We start from the raw sequence: 23693 nt of genomic DNA, 5'->3' as shown, positions 1-23693 counted from the left end.
GTGACGTGGGGCTGGTAAAATTATTGTTTGAACCTCAAGTCCAGGTTTTCAATGACTGTGGCGAAGCATTTTGACAGGCTGATGCCAAGTCGAAGGCCAGTCGGCAGAGTCTAAGAATTTTGACTGGACTTCTTTTTCAATATAAAATTATTACTACATAAAGGGTATGGAGCATGTCCTTTTAAGAGTCTTTTCTTCCTACTTGAATTTTTTCGTCCAGACGTTTATTTATAAATTTATTATAAAAGTTATTCATATTTATATTACACATTAAAAAACATAGCAGATGTAATACTGTATCATATTTATAAATTAAATTTATTTTCTGGGATGTTTATATTAACACAGATGTATGAGGGGGATTTTCTCAGTGAAGAGGACTTGAATTATAAAACTGGATTCTAGAATTTTATGACAGTCATTCCAACTGCACAGGGCCTTATCCGATATCTATCTCAAAGACGCCACTCTTCAGGGAAGCTGATGGCACACTGTATACATTCTCTAATTCAACCAGCAGGACTCAGCTGTCTTTCCTTAAATCTGACATGTGAGCAAGGGGCAAATCAAAGCGGAAAAAAATAATTCTAACACCCAGAATTCATCACAGTATTTAAACAATTAGAACTTTACTTTATTTCAGAGTAAGTTTACAGTTGAAAAAAAGATATTTACTAAAGCCACCACATTATTCATATGGACAAAACTTTTATAGCAAAACCTCATCCATGAGCATTAGTAATCTGAATACTATATGGGTATAGAAGATATTTAAAAAACGGAAATGATATATTCCAAAGGCTGTAATAGGCACAATATATATGCTTGTATTGGGTCTGCAAGCATTATGCTATAATTCATTACACATGATCCGAGGAGCTGCAGACTTTCAGCACTGTGTACTGAAAAGATACCACGGAATAGCGTAGTCACTCTTGGGTTGAAAAAACACGTACTATCAAAATAGGAGCAGAAAGCCAAACCAACAGACAATTCCTCAGGTTTTGGAAGAAGTAATACATCTCTGGCTTTTTCATGTTCATTTTTGAGACTGCTTAGCAAGTCTGGCAAGTGGAAAAGGAGAAAGTAATTTGTAATAAAACATTAAAGACATCATTTGCGAGGCATCTGATATTTAACAGGTTCAAAATTGGGAAACAAAAACACTGAGCTTGATCTGAGAGCAAAATTGTGAGGTGTTATATCTGCTTCCTCCCTACCAATTTCTGGCATAAAAAGCTTCATGCGGAAAAGTAAGTTTTGCAAGTGACATGGCGGAAAAATATTTAAGATAAATCATTAGAATTTACTTTTGGCTTTTAGTAACTGTAACTTCAACAAGTCTTCCGAGGACCAAGAAACTGGATACAGTCCTTAGTATGGAATTTTCTCAAGTTTTGTAAAAACACGGGTTGAAGTTATTCGTGCCGACAGTGTATCCACGCTGATAGAGGTGAACATGTGGCAAAACTAAGAAAAAAATGGTATATTTTTTAGAGCATACTACTCCTACATCATATCGAAATTGTCTAAAGGGTAAAAATGTACATCTTAGATCCTCAAAGGTTTTATTTTCCAACTAGCAATTAAACGTAAGTGTAAAAGGGAATCATGCAATATTTTTACGTATCAGCTACTGTGTTAATGACAGGAGGGAACAGAATTCCTTTTTTCCCCTTTAAATGTTTAATGCTCACAAGTCATCCTGTGGAACTCAAATCACACACAAAGGCAAATCAGGAAGAAACGTTAAATACTTCAAAATGCCCACGATGGCGTGCCAGAAATGATGCTGTTTCTATAGCACGGAATTGTTGGAGGCCAAAACTAAAGTAGTAGGTGCTACTGCCACTTCTAGATCTTTAATGCTGCTTTTTTCCTTTTTTTTTTTTTTTTTGCATGGGGGAATTCACATCAGGGGGCTCGGTCTCTCAAGAGGTTAGGCCATAATTTCTGCAGGTTCAGTGACCAGCTTGGATCCATCCCATGCCGTCTTGAACTGTTCAGGAACAGGAAATTCTCTCTGGAAAAAGGCAAGAAGAACCAAGTTTTTTAAACCCAAGGTTTCCTTTTGCCAACAGACGGAAGGCTGATTAGTGTCACATGATGGACAAAGACATTTTACGGAACCCAAATATCATGGAGAGGTCTTCTGTGTCACAGGGAGATTTGCACAGTCATGTGTCAGTTCTGTGACTGTTTGCCAGCATCATCCTTAAAGCTAGCACTTACTAAAAACCAGCCATTCTTCTAAGCACTGGATATATGCGAACTCAGTTAATCTCCTACACATCCTTATGCACCAGATATTATTGAGACACACCTACAGGCAACAGGCCTGAGAGGTTAAGCAACTGGCCCAAGACGGCATCACAAGAAAGCAGGGCCGCCAGAGTCCAAACCTAGCCAGCCTCTCTTACCCACTACTCTCCACCAGACTCTAACACGCACACGAATCAACTAGGCATCTTGTTAAAATGCAGATTCTGATTCAGCAGATTTGGGGAAAAGAATGAGAACCTTTATTTCCAACAAGTTCTAAGGGGATGCCAAGGCTGCTGGTCCCCAGTCACACCGAATAGAAAGGATTTTCCCAGCATTGTCTATTCTTTGATGAAATATAAACATGTGCTTTGGGCTGTATACAAATTTCTTACTCTTTATCCTGTCCCCCTGGTCTTCCTATTGAGAAATACATGCACACCATCACATACGTACACCCACCCACACATACGCACACATACACGTCAAGAAAAATGCAGAATAGCCAAAATAAAACCAGTTTGGATTCTCTCCTTTCCCCAGAGAGTGATTCCCTAGTCATTTCAGAAAAGGATCAAAAAGGAAGGCAAGGAGCAGTCCCCTCGGCCCTGGTTTCAGTGGCCTCCCTGGACTTCCTGGCCACACAGCGCTGTCGAAACCCCAAGAATCTGATAAGCATGATGAAGAAATGAAAAGTAATAGGATATATTATGGGAAATGAGGAAGCCATTTGGTTTAAAACCAATGAGGCTTGGCCTTGTTTTTCCAGAAAGGCCTGACGTGGCCTGCTGAACATACATTGTACATCTGCTTTAAACACTTACAACATCCCAAAGCCAAGAATGATGCCCTTAAAGATAGAGATGTGGCTCCCCACCCATCAGCATTTCTTTAAGGGTAAGCATCTCTTCCCAGAATCTAAGGATTAATTACTGACTTGCCGTGTTCACCTTGTGACCACTGACTTGCTGACCCCTGACCTACTGAGTTCATCTTGTGACCACGGACCTGCTGTGCCAGCAAAGCATCTTGTGATTGCTGTAAAAGGGAAATTCCTGTCATATGTGATGTATACTCTTTGTTTCAAGATGGTAAATAACCACTCTGTACACTCTGCTTCTTTGGAGTGCTTCCTTCCTTTGTGAAGGTACTCCCCCAGGCTTTATGGTCCTTTAGGCTTGGCTCATAGTAAATTCACCCCAATTTTGATTGATAGATTGATTATGGATTATTTGCATCGACCAGCTGATGCCTGTGCTCATCCGCTGGTGAGATGTGATGTTTCAGTGGACTGCACACAGGAGTACATATCTTCCTAGATGTAGGATCCAGCTGTTTCCTTTGGAAGAAGGTGTTATTTATTTATTTTAAGGGGAAGGGTCTTTCTATAATGAGTGATGTTTTCTCCTTGAGGGAAATCTGCAATGGAAGGTCTTAAGATGAAGCAAAGAAGCCACAGTCTTAATAACTGAGTGTGTGTGTGTGTGTGTGTGTGTGTGTGTGTGTGGCTGTGGGGCTGTGTGTTTATGTAGCCAATATTCCTCTGGGGCTCTTCTTAATGAGTAAATGAGGCTTTCTATTTGCTCTTAAGTACCAGCCCAGGGAGAGAAGCTCCAGAGTGGGAGCACCTCTTTGACAGTTAACAGCTTTACAGCTGTTCCAAATCTTTTTGGGGAGTGAAGTGATAGTCACATGATCACAGATCTCCATTTATCTTGATGGATAAATCATCTTCATCATCCATTCCCAGATGACAATGCCCCTGGCAGGACCTCTGTATTGCTCCCTATTACCTCCAACCGGATAATTGCGGGAAGAGGGCCATGGACTGAGGGCACAAGACAATTCACCTGTGAAGGGAAGACTTGACTTTTTCAGCATAAAAGCTCAGGTTTTGACCTATACTCATCCTTTAGGTCAGTGGAGCTCAGTCTTGGCTCCACAGTGGAATCACTGGGAAGCTTTAACAAATACAGATGTCGGGGTCCCACGCCCAGGGATTCTCTCTTAACTAGTCTGGAGTGTTCATCCAAACCCCACTGCTTTTCTTAGTAGATCCGGTTCCCATGCAGCTGTGCCTTCTGCTGAAACAGCTGCAAAGGCCAGGAATCACCCCAAGTTTTGGCTCTCCCACCTGAAGCTGGGCTGTACTGGCTTCAGCTCCTCAGTAGTCTGCTTCAGGCGGAGAGCCCAAGGGGAGAGTCCTCTGACTCAGGGTTCAGCTGGCCATACACCTAGTAGTGAAGCATGGCCCAAGGCTGCCAGAGTTTTGCTTCTTAGACCTAAATGATGAATTCAAGGCTTCCATATGTGATGTGTGGCTGGGTAGTGCTGAAGAGCTTACTGACAGGTGGGGAAAGAGAGCACAGCAGCAGTCATATTATCTGCCTAAGGAGATTAACCGGACCGCCGACTGCTGTGTAGACGGCCAGTGATTGACCCACAGGCTGACAGGCGCCCCTCTTCCAAAGGTGTGCCTACTAAATTAGGTTTTCTCCCATCCTTCCCTAGTTCACAACACTCTTGCACAGTTAGAATCAAAGGGCATCATCTCTGGATTTATTTCCCTACTTCCAAGAAGTAACACCTAGTAGGAAGCAGTAAGTCGCTTCCAAACAGCAACAACCAGTGGGTCCACTGCACTGCGCGATGCAGAAGATGTACTGATGGATACTTTGCTCTTAGCGTGTGAGAATATCTACATGCTTCTTTTAGAAGCTGCTTTGCTTGGGAGAGGAGACAAAGAAAATAAATGGTGGCAAAATCATTAGGCTAGTGTTTCTCAGAAGGGTTGTTGGATGGACTGATGGCATCAGAGTAACCTGGGGTGCCTATTAAAATACAGATTCTGGGCCCCACTCCAAGCCTCCTGCACCTTAGGTGCAGACTTTGTGAGCTGGCATGTCCATCAAGCTTCCCAGCTGACTCTCATGCTGAGTTTGAGACCCTCCAATGTATAAGTATACCTACACAAATAGGCCTACTTATTATCCCATTTTTTCTCCCAAGCATTTCCCCCTCTTTTCTGTTTGCCTCCACCATAGCAAGTGAAAATATTTAGTCCTAAGTAATATGAACTCAGATGCATGGTGTACTATTTGATAAAAGCTAGCCTATTCAAGTAATTATTAGTAAACTGCCTTGAGAATCACAAATCCAGGAGTAAGCATAGTCAAGAAGCTAACAGGGGAGAAGATATGTGGAAGGCAGCTCTGAATACCTCTCCTGCCCGTGAATTATTCTGCAAATGAAACTCATAGCTCGGGAGCTGATTAATCAATCTCTAAGAATGTTAATAACAAAGGCTCAAGAAAAGTGCTTTACGGACTTTTACAAGGTACTTACATAATCCCCATCCTGAGGGATAAGTACATTCATCTCGGATGACTTGGCGCTCACAATCGCACAATCTAGTGCATCTTCACTGAGGTATATGTGGCAGCCTTCTGTCTTATTGATGGAAATTGTTGGCACTTTCCCCATTACCTGAAATAGGAAAAAAAAAATCTTGGACCAAAGCAAAGAAATGGAAATTACAACGTCCCCAAATAAGTACAATTCATGGGCCTAATCAAGCCTTAGGAATAGCTGGGCCAGGGCTGCACAGGCTGGGTAACGCACCGTCTCCAGGCTGAATTGGTGGTGTCATTTGGGGACACAATGAAAGGACCACACAAGGGGATTCTCAAACCTCAGGGTCTCTTTCCTGAGACAAAATGAAGGGATTAATTTGAAAACAGCAGCTGAATGTTGAGAAAAAGTCTCGCAACCTATTAGTGGATTTGAAACATATATTTGATTTCATGATAAAAGAAACAATTTGCATTTGCTTTTATGGGGTTAAAATTTTAGTTTTGACAAATCTCTATGAAACTTGGATTAAAACAAGTAGTAATATTGTCACTTAAGAGTAAATAAATTATTCCGTAATTGAGTAGATTTTTCCTGAACGTAAATAAGAAGAAATAAGAAAGATTACAATTCTTTTCACATAAGTCCTTTGCTGGATAAAAGTCTCACTGGCTGAATGTGAAGCTTAAATGAGATAATGAATGTCTAGGTATTTTGAAATGTATTAATTTCAGGAGCCAAAACTGGAGACCTGGTTCAGGCCACTCATTGTATAGGTAAACAGGACCACAGACCAGAGGAGGTCACTCTTTGGATTGTTTACAAATATCAAAGTGCTATAAAACTTCTGATCAGTTTTAAATTTCTCTTTTAACTGTCAGTTTTCAGACAACCCCCCAAAATCTCTATAGGGGCAGACTGTTCCCCCAGTGACCATATTACTCTATAACTTTTCTTGTAACGGTAATTGAAGCGATAAAGACATCTCCTCTTTCACCCTGAAGAAAAGACTGGATTGCAAACCAAAGGAGCAACTCCTGTTGACGGTGCAGGTGATGTAAAGAATTCCTCAGGGGCAGTCCTGCCAGGTCACTACACTTCTCTGTTTTCTCCTCTCTCCATAGAAACTGGACACCGAGTTGGAAATGAGCCCCAGTAAAAACAAAGAAGGCAGAGGTAGTTCAAGGTCAGGTAAGCACAGGGCGTTGCCATAAATAAAATAAAATAGTAAGACATAAATGCATGTTTCAAAGATGTGTTGGCAGTAATGTGTCAGCAGTAATGTTTTGGCAATCTAGATTTGTTTATTTTATAATGATGAAGAGCGTTTACATACTAATCAGAACTGTATAAATATCCAGGCAAGGCAAGGAAAGGAGTAAATTGTCACTGAGTCTCAGGTGATTCGTTTAGGAGACAGAGTGGAAGCACATGAGGCAAGCACACTATGCTAATACATTTTATTTATATTTATGTATTGCTATATTACGTTAACAATATTGACATGCCCTATGTATCCAAAAATCTGAAAAAGCAATAGCAGAATTTAAAAAATAGCCCTGATTTTGTAAGAATTATCATGCCCTACCGTTTTGGTTAGTACTACATTAAAGTAGATTATATACATGCCTTTTTTCCCTGGTAGCCTGTGACCACTTTGAAAACAGAGATTCTTTCTTATCAGCAGAACTGGGACAAAATGTACTCCTCTGCTGAGTGACAGGTGATACGTGACCTTACCCAGGCCAATGGCTTAGCATTTAATTCATGTTTCTGTATTAGTTTTGTTTTTCATGAATTTATTTCTTTATAAAATTTTTAAAAATTTCCATGGAATATCTTCATCTCTTCTCTTCCCCATAATTTGTACCATTTTCTTGGATACTTTGCTAAAAACATAATTATTGGACCAAATCATATGAACTTTGGTCCACGCCCTTTTTTTCCTTTCAATCTTTTTAACAGCATTATTGAGGTAAAATCTGCAAACGTAAAATTTACCTATTTTAAGCGTACGATTTAATGATATTTAGTAAATTTATAGAGTTGTGCAACCATCACTTCAATTTGGTTTTAGAATATTTCCATCATCCCCAAAAGATCCCTAATGCCTGTTTACAGTCAAGCCCTGTCCTCACCCCCAGGCAGCCACTAACCTGCTTTCTGTCTCTATTGTGTCCAGGCCCTTTTAAAATAATTTATTAAACGTTTTAAATAGGTAATGACATTCACTTGGTTTGAACATCCAAAAGTTCAAGAAGTATTCAGTGAAATGTCTCTCTCTTGTTTCTGAACCACGCTGCCAAGTTTCTGTCCCTCTTGGACAGACAGCCACGGTTTATCCTTCCAGATTATTTTTAGAATGCATGCCCACAGCCTTAAAAAATTATGATATACTCCAAACATAGAGGCATACAAAGAGTAATATAACAAATACATAAATACGTATATGTCTGTTAAACAGCTTTATCAGAGCTTAACATTTTGGCTTATTTGCCTTGTTTTTTGGGACTATCATCTTACAATATAGTTGAAGCCCCCTCTATACCATCCGACATCTCTTTCACCACCCTTCTTCGCTCCCCAGATGTAACTACTCTTCTGAATTTTTTGTTTATCATTCACACCAAGTCTGTCCCTTGGGTGAGGTGACCTTGAGCCCTCATAAGTATATTTAACACGTGCATATTGTTCTCCACGTTTTTACTCTTTAGCTACAGGGACACATTATACAGTGCCTGCCGTTCTATCACCTGCCTTTATTGCTCAATGCTGCTTTTGAGATTTACCTATATTTATACATGTAACCGTAGTTCATTCATCTAAACAACTGTACGGTATTCTACTAGGTGGATTTATTTATTCATTTACCAGTTGGTGGTCATTTAAATTGCTTTTGTTTTCATTGCCATTATGAATGATACTGCAATAAACACTTTTTACACGTCTCGTCGACATATGTACAAGAGCTGCTTTAGCGTAGGCTGTGAATGTCTTTATTAGATGGTGCCAATTTGCTCTGCACAGTGAGTGTAACAGCTTTACTCTCCTGACATTGATATATCAGGGTTCCCATTATTCCACTTCCTTCACAATCCTTGTACTATCAGACTTTTTAATATGCAGGCAGTCCTCAAGTTGCACAGTTCTGATATGCCTGAGTTTCAGTTAATGGGCTCCTTGCAAAGTAAGGACAGCCTGAATGCAAAACTGATGAGTGTGAAAAGATATATCTAATTGTAGTATTACTTTACACTTCTACTTTTATGAGGTAGATTATACATATGTTCACATACTTATCAAACACTTCAGTTTGTCCTTCTCTGAATTGCCTTAACATTCTTTGCCCATTTTGCTACTGGGTTGTTAGTCTTTTCCTTATTGACTTATGTTAAGTTCTTTATAACTTCTAGTTACAAATCCTTTTTGACTATCTGTGTTGCAAGTATCTTTCTTCAGTCCATGGTTTGTCTTTCACCTTTGTATATGATGTCTTCTGTTGAATATATAATTTTAATTTTAATATGGTTAGATTCATCAGTGCTTTTCTTTGTGTTTTTTGACCCTAATTAATTTCTTTCCTACTCTGAGGACATGAAGATTTTCCTCTGCATTTTATTCTCAAAGTTCAAAAACATTTCTTTTCGCAATTAGGACTTTACTTTCATGTATGGTGTGAGGTAGGAATTCAGTAGTTTTTTTTTCCAATATGGATTGCCCCAAAATATGTCTCCATGTATGCATTCATCTATTTCAGGGCTTACTATTCTGTTTCATTGGTTCATTTTTGTATCCCTCCAACAATATAACAGTTTACAATGACTCTTACTATCTGGTATGCAGGTCCCTTATTGTTCATCTTTAAAACTGTTTTAGCTACTTTTGTCCATTTTTCTTCCAACTGAGTTTTAAGACCATTTTATAGTAAGGACCCTGTTAAGATTTTGAGCTGAATTTCTTTGAATTTGTAGATTAAATGGGACAATTGATATTGATATCTTTCTGTACATTTATTTACATTTCTTTTGTATTTTTTTTGAATATCTTATATTTCTGCTGTTTAATTTTTTCCTAGGTACCTTATAGTTTTTTTTTCTTTTGCTATTTTAATCTTATTTTCTAATATTTATTTGTGGTGTAAAGAAATGGTATTGATTTTGCATGTTGATACTATACCCAATCATCTTGCTGAATATTCCTATAGTTTTGTAGTTTCTTGAATCTCTTGGGCTTATGTAAAGGCAATCATTTTGTTGGCAAATAAGGACATTTTTGTCTCTTCCTTTTCCAATTTTATATTTCTCAATTATTTTTCTTGTCTTATTGCATAGGTTACAACCTTTAACGCATTACTGAATGGAAGTAATGATAGAAGGAATTCTTTTCTTGATTCTGACTTTAATGGAAATTCTAAAGTTTTAAATGAAGTATGATTTTTGCTATAAGAGTTTGATAGATACCCTTAATTTGGTTACAGAATGTAGTATATCTTCTGTGACTTTTTTTCTAGGATTATCAGACATGGATATTATCTGTGTATATATGTATGTATGTGTATTTAGAAAAATGAAATCATTCTTGACATAATGGTATAAAAGTGTTTTCTTTTAACAAGATATCATGGTCTTTCTAGGTCACTTTTTAAAATGGTCGCATAGTACACTGTAACAAAGTACATAGTTACATTGTATCGAATTCAGAAGTTTAAAATTTTTAAGTAGACATATCTGTCTATCTTTTTTGGTAATTTCTTCTATTCTCAATTTCGATCTTTTTCTCCCTCCAGAAATTTGATGAATATTTAGAACTGTTTTCTCCACTTTCTTATAGTTTCATGTTTTCTATTTAATTCATTTGGTTTTTTACTTTGAACCTGATGTATTTACATTAAAAAAATAATGCTAACTCCTTATATATGGTATCATCATTGCCACCCATCCCATTTCTGTAAGAATAAAAGCTTGAAATAAGCCCTCTAAAATGAAGAGGGGGGATGTTAGATTAGATTATTTCCAAGATACTTTTCAACTGGCTAACTATGTACTCTCATCTCTGCTAAAGAATATTATTTCTGGTTTGTTTGTTTTGGTTGAAAATAATGTGAAGTGAGAAAGCCTGGCTCTTTACATAGGAACTTCCACCACGCAAAACAGTTCTTCAGAAATTGTGGACTCATTATTAGGTTTCTATGAACCATACTTGTCCTTGAGGAATTGAACTTTCTCTGACATGAATGATTTCCTTAAAATTTTCATGTGTAATACTTTGGGAGAGGCAGTGTTATTAAATGGATAAATGTGGTTAACAGAAATACAAATTGGGAGATAGTGTTATCAGAATGTAAACTTCATGAGAACAAGGATTTTTGTCTCATTTGCTCTCTGCATTTTTAGTGCTGAGAGCAGTACCTGGCATATCAGAGATGTTCAATAAATATTTGGCAAATATATGAATGAAAAATATGAGTGCTAAATGCTACGTGGTCTTGGGCAAATAACCCACGTTTTGGAATCTGAAGTGTGACCCAAGGATAGTCAAATTTCCCTGTTTACACAGTGAAGGTGACAATACGCTATATGTCTGTGGGGGATTGTTTGGTTGCTTTCTTCTAAATGATTTTCTATCAAGGAATGAAATTTACAAAGGAATGGAAGCAGAATGGTTAGGGGATGGGGATAGACACAGAGGCATTGAAAAGAATATAGGGAACTGGAAAGTGAAAGAAATCAATGTATCCATCCAAGCTATGTGGCAAGAATATTTAAAATTTGGTCTGGAGAGAACTTAAAATTCCTTAGCTTAGCCTTGTGTTTCAGGGCAAGGAACTTGGAGTCAGAGATGAAGTGAATCACCCAGGGGCACAGAGTGGGTGAGGGCAGAGCTGGTGCTGGTGCCCAGGTCTCATGGTGCCCAATTCAGGGCTCTTTCCATTAAAGGGACACACACAAAACCAACTTCTTAAATGGCAATTAGTGAAATGTAAAAAGTGCAGTTGAGTGTACTCTAACTAAAAGTGGCAGTGGTAAAAAGCCCAGTAAAACAAGAGAAAGCTCTATAAAACCAGAATCCAATTTTAACAAACGCCATTAGGGAACATCAAATAATAAGGGGTAATTAATAATATGAAAAGAGTGTAATGAAAGATAGAAGTTATAGTTGGCTAAAAGTAAGAAGCTCTTTAGCTTTTGGCGTATTATAAAATCCCATTGGGCTAAGTCAAAATTTCTAGAGGAATGCAGATTTCCTTCCAATCCTTCTTTCCAGTTTCTTAGTCTGATTATCTCATTGACTCCTCAGAAAAACTTCTCCTCCTCCTTACCCAGAACCAATTTTTCCCAAGGAAAAAAATTTCTCTTCGGCACGGTACTATTATGCCACGAGACTCTCTTAGTATTTTTGTTTATTCATTAGTCAATTCATTCGAATCAGTCACTCATCAAACATTCACTGGACACCTACTGTGTGCAGATACAGCGAACATTTCTGGGGCTGTAAAGGTTAATTAGCTGTTCTTGATGTAAAGATTCATTAGCTGTTCTTGAAATAGAGATGGTAAACCAGTCATTGCAGTACAAGATAGGATGTGTTATAAGAGATTGAAAAGGAGGAATTAACATTGTCTAAGAAGAAGATAGGGCTTCAAAGAACAGCTGATGACAGAGCTGTGTCTAGAGGGAAAGGGAATAGGAGGTTCCAAGGAGACACGGAGGGCCCTTGCAGGCAGAGAGGATGGTCTGTGCCAAGCCATAGCGGGGGCAAAGCATGACTGAAAGGGCCACTTACCTGCATTTGAATGTCCTTGGAGTTGATCACTTCCACAATGCCTACCACATTGTCAAACACGAGGCCAAACTTCTTACAGTTGTCTGGGGGGAGAAAACAACTCCACTAAATACACATAGCATGTTTATACAGAGCAACTTATGATAGTAACTACAGAGCCATAGTTCTGCCCTACCGATTATAATAGAATTTATTTTCCCTTTCATCTGTAGAGTAGACTTGTTGCAATTGAAAATGTAAGCCACTTGTTTCAGTTCAGTCTGTGGAATCACAAGGTCATTCCTGTCTTCTTGATACTCCTAAAATGAAAACATAGGCAAATATTAAACATAAGGATGTGCAGATAAATTGAATCCATTGCCTACTGAAATTACTACGGAGTTCAGCATTCATTAATTATAGCTTTTCAATATGTCTTTTCTTTCAGAAACCATTTTCTCACAGACTAAAATACAGGTCTTACTTTGTCATTAGAAATGGATGGAACCACTACTTGGAAGAGGGTCAATTTGCAAAGAGTCAGGTATCAGGCCCCCTGGCCAGCGGGTGGGGGCTGAAGCAGGGATGTGAGAGCGTTTTATTGAGTCTGGATGCTGAGTCCAGACTTGGTACTGCAGCAAAATCTGCGGTGTCAAGTAGGAGTTAGGCAAATAGGCTAGTAAGGGTCACAACAGTGGTGTAAGTCCCAGTGTCATTTCAGACCATGACAACCCTTCCGGGGAATTTGGCCCTCCATCTTTAGCGAAGCGCCTGGATTGGCGGGGGGCACCAGCTTCCATCCACATTCAAAGTGTCTCTGTCCTGCTCACACAATGGTGAAAGTGGGGGGGGAAGTGGTAGCTTGTATCAGTGCCTCCATGAGTGGGATAGAAGGAAACACCCTGCAGCAGATCAGAATGGGGCACAGATGAAAACAAAGGGCTGTCAAATTCAGAGAGGCAGAAAGTAGAATGGTGGTTGCCGGGGGCTGAGGTGGGGAGGGAATGGGGAGTTGTTGTTTAAGGGGTACAGAGTTTCCATTTTACAAGAAGAAAAGAGCTCTCTGGATGGATGGTGGTGCTGGTTGCAAAGAATGTGAATGTACTTAATGTCACTGAACTGTACACTTGAATGGTGAGATGGTAAATTTCATGTTATATGTATTTTACCTCAACGAAAAAAAAATTTCTAAGTTGAAGAAAAGAGTGCATGAGAAATAACAAAAACCAAAAATGTTTAGGGAAGCATTCAGAAATGCCCCAGTTTCTGTTTTAGCCAGTGGCTTCTGCCTCTGTCATTTCACTTAGAAATCCTTAAGACCTCGGTAAACGGTTCAGCCATTGGTCCTTCCATGGGACCATGTCAGGAATAAAGGTACAAGGGCTTCACTCACCACTCTCCATTTCTTTCCTTCCAACTCGAACACAGGAGCATGTTTCTGAGGAGGAGGAGACTGGGGAGACTTGGGGCCTGGAGCGTGGCTTTTGGTTGGAGATGGAGTTTGTCCTCCTTGAGCCCGTAGGCTGGGATTCTTGTATGTCTTCTGGTCATCTCTGACATGCCGGAGCCCTGGGAAGGTAATACACAGACACATTTCTTTATATTTTATGCAAAGAGAAATGTCCCTCGCTTCTTAGATCAACACGATGTAAACAGCACAAGAAGTTTTGATAATTCTGTTTTCAAAGCAGCCTAGTGTTTTCTCAAGGTTAATATGCAGAGTCTGAGACTCTGCATTAAATTTAGAGTTAAGAGAAGCATTGTAAGTATTTTTTAATTGGAGGAACCTCTTCTTTAAGGAGATAAGATGATAGATAAAAATTCTGCAAAAAGCAAACCATCTTACCACGAAGGATCATATGATTTACTTCTCTCACGGCTAAATCATTCGCCAGACATAGCCTAAAAGGTTAGGGCACCCCAGTAAGTATATGTCAGAGCATGGAATTGACTTTAGGGTTATGAGTCCATTCCCTCATTGGCAGATGAGGAGACAGTGCAGCTGGTTGGAGCCAGAAAACAAGTTAGAATTTTGGGTTCTTAGCTCCCAGCCCAGTGCATAGGGACACTTCTACCACAATTCCTATTATTCATGCAAAGCAAAAATACATTTGCATAAAGTTTTGGGCAACATGATTTTATTGTTTAGAATGCATGTGCCCCTGATCCTGATATATTTTAAATATTGTATTTTTTTTAAATTAACTGTTCACTGTGAGGACAAAGGTAGTTCCATGATAAAATTCTTTGACAAGCCTGCACACTGCTTGAGAACAGAGGTGCTGTTTTTTGTCATTTTTATTTCACTCGATCTTGACGCCTTGGTTGTAGGTGTTGCTGCAGCATCCGAGGCTGAAGTGGTGATGCAGTGCAGTGGTCCATTTAGAACCCAATGTATCTGAGTTCTTTCTGGTCCACACTATGGCCCACTGAGCCCATCTATCTCAGGATGAAGAACGCTGCAGGCTTCTGTCATCCCAAGAGCAGCTCCCTGTGTGTTGGGGACTGGGATGGAATGATGCATCCATCACTGTGGGCTCTGGGGATCTGCGTGCCCAGAGCCGGAGGGAGACACCTTCAAGGTCTGGTTTTCTCACCTTTTGTAATCGCTGCTCCTTGGTTAAGTTGGGCAAATAAAGCTGAGCGTGAAGGAGAGGACTGCTCTTTTCTGCCTTCATTCTCAAAAAGTGGAGGTGGCCCTGGAGGAGGTGGAGGAGGTGGGGGTGGAGGAAGGCCAGGCCCAGGGGAGAGGACAGACAATGCTGATGCAGTTGATGCTACTGGACCCTGTGGGAGAGAGAAGATGGAAAGCATTGCATTAAGACGGTGCCCTTGCCAAGAGCTAGGATTTTGTCCATGTTACTGAGAACCTGTTGTCAATGAGGGAGTGAGATTCAAGACTCACAAAGGGCACCCAGGAGGCACACTTGTGCATCACGAATCTGTTTGGGAGGACCTGGGACCTGGGGTGGGGGGGAGTCACCTTGGGAATGGAGCATGACTTAGCTGTCCAGCCTTTTCAGTAGAAACTGCATGTCCAGGATTCACACTGCCAACTCAGAGGCAAACAAAGCCATATTCACAGGTTCATGTTCAAAGCTCAGCATTTGAATGAAACCAGGCCTTAGGCAGTTGAGAATCATAAGAAAAATGTGGTCCAAATGATAACAGGATTCACTTTTTTGGGACGCTGGGAATTATAACCACCAACAGAGACAGAGAGTGGTGAAAAATACTGAGTGGCTACTAGATGTTTTTGAGCCTTTTTGAGAAGCTAAAGAAAGACATACTGAAACCTTTGGAACTCATTTTTCAAGGAAGTATGCCTCAAACTGACCCCCAAGCAAGGACCATATTTGATCTGGATGCCCGTCAAACGCGAAGGTGATAAGGATCCAGGACCCAACTGATGGTTTGGTTCATCTAATGCTGATTGTTAGCGAACCAACCAAAAATTGGATTTTTCTTGAGCATGATCTATGCTTATTTTTTTTTTTGTCTGCTACGTGAAGTGCATATGAAGTTGCAAGAGATTCAAATGGCAGTAAAAGGTGTTAGAGAAGAGGGGGATTTGTTTTAATGTTTGGAGAGGACCCCATAGATGAAGTTCTCACAGAGCTTAAAACTAGTAGGATAGAAACACACATGTACAATAAACTTAGGTTATATACCATTTTACTTTTAAACCCTGAAGTAGAACTGGATACCTATGAGAAGGAATTATAAGCTACTTCATTTAACATAATAGCCAGGAAACTTAAAAATTTGAGAGTAATGGAAATGTGGCTTAGGCTAGTATATTTTCCATATCAAATAGAAAATGCAAAACATCACATAAGTGCTAAATATGAACAAAGACAGCATATCCTTATTTTCATAAACAACTCAGTATTACAAAGGGTCAGGAAGTTTTAATCTGTGGTAGTTTTCAGTTGAAAAAAAAACACCACACTATTTTCAAAGGACTTACGTAATCCTTTTAAGTGTAGAATTACCCTGAAAACAAAAGATTCTTCTCTCATTCAGAATGCATGTCTTAAAAACTGAGCAGGCTGGAGGTCTCGTCTCCTGAAGATATAACTTGGGATGGTTTTGTGTTTTTAAGAAAGAGCAGCTTAACTCCATCAGGAGTCTCAGGTCAAGGAGAAAATAACTGCACAGTTCTTGAGACTGATCAATTTTTCTTTTTCCAGTATCTTAAATGTTTTCAATTATGTTACTGGAGTGAAATTTGAGAATTTGCTTTGAATCATAATATAACATAAGCTTTGCGCATCAAACAGTATTCCAGTCCTTAGTTCCAGACACTGAGAGCCACGAAGTATTACTACTCATAAGCACGTAATAACTCACATAGTCAGTGAAGGGACAGACCCCTCCTCCACGTCCGAAACACTGCAGCTTTATCCTCCTATTTTGTAGAAAGAGGAGACGATACTGGCCTCCAAATTTTAGAATGTCTTAGTTGGTTCCCTCGCTCTCAGAATTCAGAGCCTCTCTCCAAGAGCCTTTAGAGGACACTGAAACCAATAAGTCACATATTCAACTTTTTGGAACTTTGATACATTTGGATGGCTGACCCAGGAACACCAAACAAAGGATTTACTGCAACAGATGTTGACTACAAAAGCCAAAAAATAAGAGAACTCAGGACCAGCTGAAAATCTGCCTTGGACTTATCCTTTGTAAGTTCTGGCTCGTTCCTGTATCAGCCCCAGCGAGAGCATAACACTAGGCTCTGGTTTCCACGGTTACTGTACAATTAGCATTCAGGGGCTTTACTGTATACAGTGCACTCGAAAGCAAACTCATTAGACATTCCCTTACCGGGATCTCTGTGGGCTGCCCCTTGCAGCACCAACTTCTCTCTGCCTCTTTCTCCTCTTCTCCTGCTGCAGGATACTACAGCACATGAGACCAGAACTTTCTGCATTCTCACATGTGCCTGGCCATGAGTGGCAGCCACAGTGACAGAATTACAGCCCAACACTAAAGTCTTCAGGCATCCCAATAAAAACAGAGAGGAGATGGTCAGGGAAGGAAAGGGAGCCAAGAATTCTGGAAAGTCTAGCATGTTCCAGTCATTGTTTCCATTCAGGGAAAACATATTCAATGCTCCCTATAGGACAGGCTCTATGCCCAGGGTTCCCAAACTTGGCTGAACACTAGAATGATCTGGGGATCCGTTAGAAATTCCAACGCCCAGGCCATGTCACAAAAACGCTCTCTGGGGAGGTAGGACACAGGCATCTGTATTTTTTGAAGCTCCCTACGTGATTCCAACGTGCAGACAAGTTTGGGAACAACTCCTCTATGGTATGTGCTGAGACCGATCTGAGTTATCACAATATTACTAGGAATACATTGAAATCCCTCTTTAACAGAACATAAAGCAGGACATCAGAAAGGCTGACCCAATATTAAATGGCCAGTAAATGGCAGAGACATAATTCAAGCATATATCTGCTTGATCCTAAACGCTTCTTCAAGATTGGTGGTTGCCAGAGGTGGGAGGTGGAGGTAGGCAAAATGAGTGAAGTGGGTCCAAAGGTACAAACTTCCAGTTACAAAATAAACAAGTCCTGGGGCTGTAACGTACGGCATGGTGACTATAGTTAATATTGTATTGTATATTTGAAAGTTGCTAAGAAAGTAGATCTTAAACATTATCATTAGAAGAAAAAAAATTTGTAACTGCACGTGGTGACAAATGTTAACTAGACTTATTGTGGCAATCATTTCACAATATATACAAATATCGAATCACTATGTTGTACACCTGAAACTAATATGTTATATGTCAATTATATCTGAATAAAAAATTACTTAAAAAACCAAAGCCTTCTTCAGGGAAATCCTTTACACTAAATTCAGACTTTTTTTTTTACTAATCACTAGTCAAATGAAAGAACCAGAGGTGTGGTCTACTTCAACACATATGTAGTGTTGCTCTTGGGCCTCTGGCTTGAATATACATGACTGAAGTATTGGGAGGTCATGTAATAACTGGCTTAGTTTGTAGATCCATCCCTCTATGCCTTAGCAGCTGACTGAGCTCCTACAGCCAACTGTTGAGCCAGGCTTGATCCTATGGTGATAGAAGAAGTCTTAGGTGTTAACGCTGGCATCTCAGCAGCAAATCACCTTTGACACTGGTTTGTTGTGACTCTGTGCCTTGGCTCTAGAAATTTGTCATATACATTTTTCCTGAGTACCCAGCGGTTCCAGGAATACAGTACTTGCACCTAAATCTTGTTTCCCTGCTTAGCGCTCAAGTTGTTCTGAGATGGGGTCCTGAACCCCCTCCTGGGGACTGGAAATTTAAGGCCATTTTCTCTTGGTGGGATTTCCTTTTGAGATAAAGTCTCATGGCAGAGGGAATGCACGAGGTTGTCTAGACTGAATGAAAAGCAGCGGATCCGATCAGGGCATATAACCTCAGCTGCCTGTTGACTGATCCACCACTTCTTATTCTCAGTGGGAGAGAGGCCCTGTGGGAAGTGGAGCTAAGAGGAGAAAGGAAGCCCAGAAGAGGGCAGATTTGGCAGAGTTCACGTTCTGAGTTGGGTCAGTGTAGCGATGGAGAAGGATAGCTCCGAGATGGGCATACTTGTCTGGGAGGCGCTGGGAACCAGGGCTGGGAAGAGCCTCTGAGCCAACATACCTGCTCCAGGAACCTGAGAGGGTCCTGAGAAAGTCACAGAGGATAGCATTTAATTAGCTTACAGACTACATTCATTTCTCCTAGCAGAGGCTAAGGAGTCAGATCTACAGAAGCAGAATGAAACAAAGACATTTAATAAATTAATGCCATTTACTTGCAAATTATCCGAATATTTCTGGTCTTTCTAAAAGAACCCCTTTCTTAACAGAAAAACATTCTTTATAGTGCGTTTGACCTTGGCAATTAATTTTATTTCTACAGTGTAGAATTATACATCTAAAAGCTCAGAAGCTACAGGATTAGGATATCATGGGACTTGCACAAGGTCACATCGCCGGAAAGTCAAGGTGAAGACTGAAATAGAGGAACCTGAAGGGAGAAAGACTTCACCTTGGTTAAGCACCAATGACCCCCCACACAAATGCTTTTTTAAAGTCCTACTTTGTCATGTTGATGAAATGAGTCTCAAGTACCTTAGAGACCCGGACTGGGAACAACTGAACAATAAATTTCATTAAGGTCATTGTAACAGTGGCTTACAACTTAAAAACAAGAAAAGCAGCACACGTGATTTTAAATGTCCATATTAGGAGTGCAAAAGTTCACTTACGTTGCAAGACCACGGCACAAAACCTAAAAACGCTGCTTTTGAAAGCTCAATTAAGATTAATTTTGGGAGCAGATGTTTGATTATATACTTTTTTAGGGGGGCACAAAAAGACTTTTTTAAAAGCCTGCAAATCCCTTTCTCTAAGTTAATTTCAACTGTCCTGGGTACGGCTGCCTCCTTTGATTTTAAATACATGAATTATAACTATAAAATAATGAAACCATTGTATGCGGCATGTGGAAAGCTTGTAATGTTTTGGTTGTATATACTATATATACACAATTATATAACTATTTTACATATAATTACATACTAATGTGCATCAAAATTTTTTTTGTTATTTGAAATAATTACTAATCATTTTATTACTTTAGAATTTAGATTTTATTCTGAAAGGAAAACTACTTTTAGTTCTTAAATGAAATATCCACCTTGCTTTGTTGGTGGCAACTACGTATGTAATTAACAACCCACTTCTAGCTTCCATGACAAACCCAGTTGCCTTAGTTGTCCAGTTAATTCTGATACAGTCTAGTTTTGGATCTAAGTAATCTACAAAACTGACTTCAGGGGGCCAGGCCGGTGGCACAGCGGTTAAGTTCCCACATTCTGCTTCGGTGGCCCAGGGTTCCCCGCTTTCGGATCCTGGGTGCAGACATGGCACCGCTTCTCAAGCCATGCTGTGGTGGGTGTCCCACATATAAAGTAGAGGAAGATGGGCACGGTGTTAGCTCAGGGCTAATCTTCCTAAATAAATAAATAAAATGACTTCAAGGATGCGTTTTGTTGACTTTGTAGGAAGTATGACCAATAGGGTACTTTTAGAGGTTTTACGTTTTTGTGCAAAATTAAGCAAAAAGTGAAGCATGGCTGCTCAAGTTAAAAAAAAAATCAGCTATAAAGAAAATTTTTGTATGTAAGATTTTCTGTCCCAGATAATTAAATTGTTTGGAAATTTCACATTTTAAATTCTAAGATTTTTCAAACCCAACAATAGAGGTAGCAAGTGATTTGGTCCAAACAGAACCTAACTCTTTACTAGATGAATTGAAAATGAATTAGACTAAGTAGGGCTCATCTGTCAGTCCATTCGACAAGCCTTCACCGAGTGCCACCTTGCAAGGACCGGGGTATACAACGAAGTAGGCATACGTCCTGTTTGTTAGGAAGTTCATAATCTAGGGGGGTGGCAAGTGCACCAGTAAGGAACTGCAGGTGCACTCTGATATGTGGCATGTGTCACAAGAACAAGGGACACTGGAGGCACAAAGGAGGAAGTGACTGGCTCTCCTCAGGAGGGTGGGGTGAGGGCAGCCAGAGAAGGGGCTGATTCGGCTGAGGCCTGGACCACGCCATCGTATGCTTTGTAGGTCTCTGTCCCATAAGGAGAGACACTAAGGGGTTTTAAGCAAGGGAGAAATGTATGTATAGATAACATTAATCTCCAACTTTATGAATAGGTCAGGCAACCTATATCCTGGCCTGTGTTTTAACTAATTTTTTAGAAAGCAGAGACCAAGAAAATAAAAATACCTTGTGACAGTCTCTTGGAACAGGTGGATTGTGTCCCTCACAACAGAGCTTTTGTTACGATGTTTCTTCTATAAAACTAGCTTAGTGATAGTAATATTTTGAGCCACCTGTCTTTAAGTATTTGTGGAGATCGTAGAGAAACCTACAAGTGAAACAGCTAACGTGCAGTGATACTGTTTATGGGTTTTACTGCCCCCCTGTCCTTCCCTCATGGCCACTGTCCCAACTCTCCTTTGTGCACACACACATACTGCTGTCTTCTGGTTCTTGGTCAGATCCTCTCTTTAGCTGTCTGTCTTTGAGCCATCCTGGCCCATTAATCACCGGGATTACAGTTAATGATCTCCAGGTAGCAGTGACAACTTACATGTGCCCAATTACACACGTCAAAAGCAGATTAAATATCACAAAGCCATTTCAATCACAAATACACTTACAGAAACATGCTTCAGCAACAGGAATTCACAGTGTTTCACAACTGAACATTTTTGTAAAATGCAGCTTATTAATTTTTCCAAAGACGAAGAATCTCAAATGACCTTGTGTAACATGGCACATAAAATAAGAAGAAGATAAACCTCTCATATACCACAACAGGAGGAAGGGATTAAAAGAAAGAACTATTGGGCTAGCCTCATGGCCTAGTGGTTAAGTTGGCTCACTCTGTTTTGGCGACCCAGGTTCAGTTCCCAGGCACTGACCTACACCCCTAGTTGGTGGCCATGCTGTGGCGGCAGCCGACATACAAAATAGAGGAAGATTTGCAAAAGATGTTAGCTCAGGGTGAATCTTCCTCAGGAAAAAAAAAAAGAAAGAAAGAACTACCAATTTCAGAACTGAAGACTCACTTTTTATACACATAGTTTTCACGGCAGCAAAAAATACTTCACAAATTCATGGTTTAGGGTTTGTTTACATTTTAGATGTCAAAACTAATTTCTTTCTATTTTCTGCAAGATGTACTTTGATCAAGAACAAGACACATTTCCAAATTTGTCAATTTCGGTAAGTACTTGCAAATTTTACATTCATATTTATATCACACTTTTATTGGCAGACAACTATAATCAAGAAAAAAGATTGCACATAAACTAACAGATGATCATCCTGTACAACGTTAAGTGTAAGCCAAAGTGAATTTATGACTTTCGTCTCTATTCTCTTATTTTTATCACTTTCTATAATTTTGAGACTTCTTCTGCCAATGAAAACAAAGTTTCTGGAGGTCTTTGCAAGAAAACAGAATGGTTAAAAATACTACAATGAAGGGCGGTCTAATATTTTAAGCATATGTTTATTAATAATTTTTTAAAAGTCAATTTAGGGAATATTTTCTATTTCATCTATGTAACAGAACACCACTGGCATTTCAGATTTCCAGTGAATTTCCAGTGCAACGGTACTTACATGCAGCCGAAATAAAACGATGGTCCTACAATTATGACAGAAACGTGGGGCCCATTTTGATGAGTTTTCTGCAGAGGCAAGACTCTAAACACCTCGATCTCAAGATTGAAGTACATGAGGGAAGGTAGTGAAAAACCTAAATCTTGTGGTTTCATCAATGACTTCTGATAGCTTCACTCTTCCCCATGCCTCCCAACCTCCTGTGGTCTCTGATGACCTGGAGGGTTGGAAGCTATGGTGGTAGATGAAAAAAGACAGAACAAGAACCAAAGTTGCTTTATAAAAACAGCTTTAAATTGGGAAACAGCCTGGGAATGACATATGCAGTTTACATTAGTTCATGGAAACCAGTAACTTCGGTGTTTATGCTTGTCGTTCTCCTAATTTAATATCTGAACGTGGCCCTTCAAAAAAAACGGGGTGATTTCTGTTCTACATGCCCAAGGTAGAAATGTTTGATAAAAGCAGACCAAGCCCTCACAGCAGAATATGGAACACCATCTAATTCACTCACGTGATCTAGCTATTTTGCATAAATGGTCTCGATAAGCAGCCTTAATTAATAGTTTGGCCTTGCTTTGGTCCTGCCATGTGAACCAAATCTGGGATTTCCAGATTGACTTCTCTTCTTATCTGCCAGGTTCGGCAGCTTGAAAATATAATTTCCCATAAAAAAAGAAAAGATAAAATTAAATCTTCCACGGGAAAATTTTCCAGAGTTAAAGATAGAGGATACCCATCAAAGAGACAAACTATAGATAGCCAACAGTTATATGAAGACCAAGACAGACATGTGGCTTGAATTATCTGGACAACTACTTCATCTGGCCAGAAAAGCCTAGATCTGAACTATCAGTGAATGAAAGTTTTTGTTTTTCTTTCAGATTTTAGGGTCATAAATAAACTACCATATTTCTCAAATTATCCATACTTGGTAAATGGCAGAGGTCGGGGGTGAGGCAAAATAATAGCTGTTACAAAGATGATTACCATTTGGCTCTATATTAGGTACGTTATTTACCTAGGAAAAAAGTTGAGGCACACTAAGACAGAGCAACATTTGCCTCCATTTCAGTTCCAAAATCCACAGGAAAGGTTAATTGG

At 39.7% G+C, this 23693-nt stretch overlaps 1 protein-coding gene across 2 annotated transcripts in view; it reads right to left on the bottom strand.

The window, feature by feature from the left end:
• Positions 1-612: 612 nt before the first annotated feature.
• The window catches only part of CAP2 (cyclase associated actin cytoskeleton regulatory protein 2), a 131691-nt gene continuing 108610 nt past the window's right edge, over positions 613-23693 (bottom strand). For both annotated transcript variants that reach the window (XM_070584115.1, XM_070584116.1), the window contains exons 8-13: positions 14973-15162; positions 13769-13944; positions 12572-12695; positions 12397-12479; positions 5608-5748; positions 613-2023 (exon numbers count right to left, since the gene is read on the bottom strand). In XM_070584115.1, coding sequence (XP_070440216.1) covers positions 1940-2023; positions 5608-5748; positions 12397-12479; positions 12572-12695; positions 13769-13944; positions 14973-15162 — 798 coding nt within the window. In that variant the 3' untranslated portion in view covers positions 613-1939. The remainder of the gene's footprint in view (positions 2024-5607; positions 5749-12396; positions 12480-12571; positions 12696-13768; positions 13945-14972; positions 15163-23693) is intronic.

This window comes from Equus przewalskii, chromosome 19, assembly GCF_037783145.1.
Source record: "Equus przewalskii isolate Varuska chromosome 19, EquPr2, whole genome shotgun sequence".
In the NCBI taxonomy this organism is placed as follows: Eukaryota; Metazoa; Chordata; class Mammalia; order Perissodactyla; family Equidae; genus Equus; species Equus przewalskii.
This window is presented reverse-complemented; position numbering and strand designations above follow the sequence as displayed.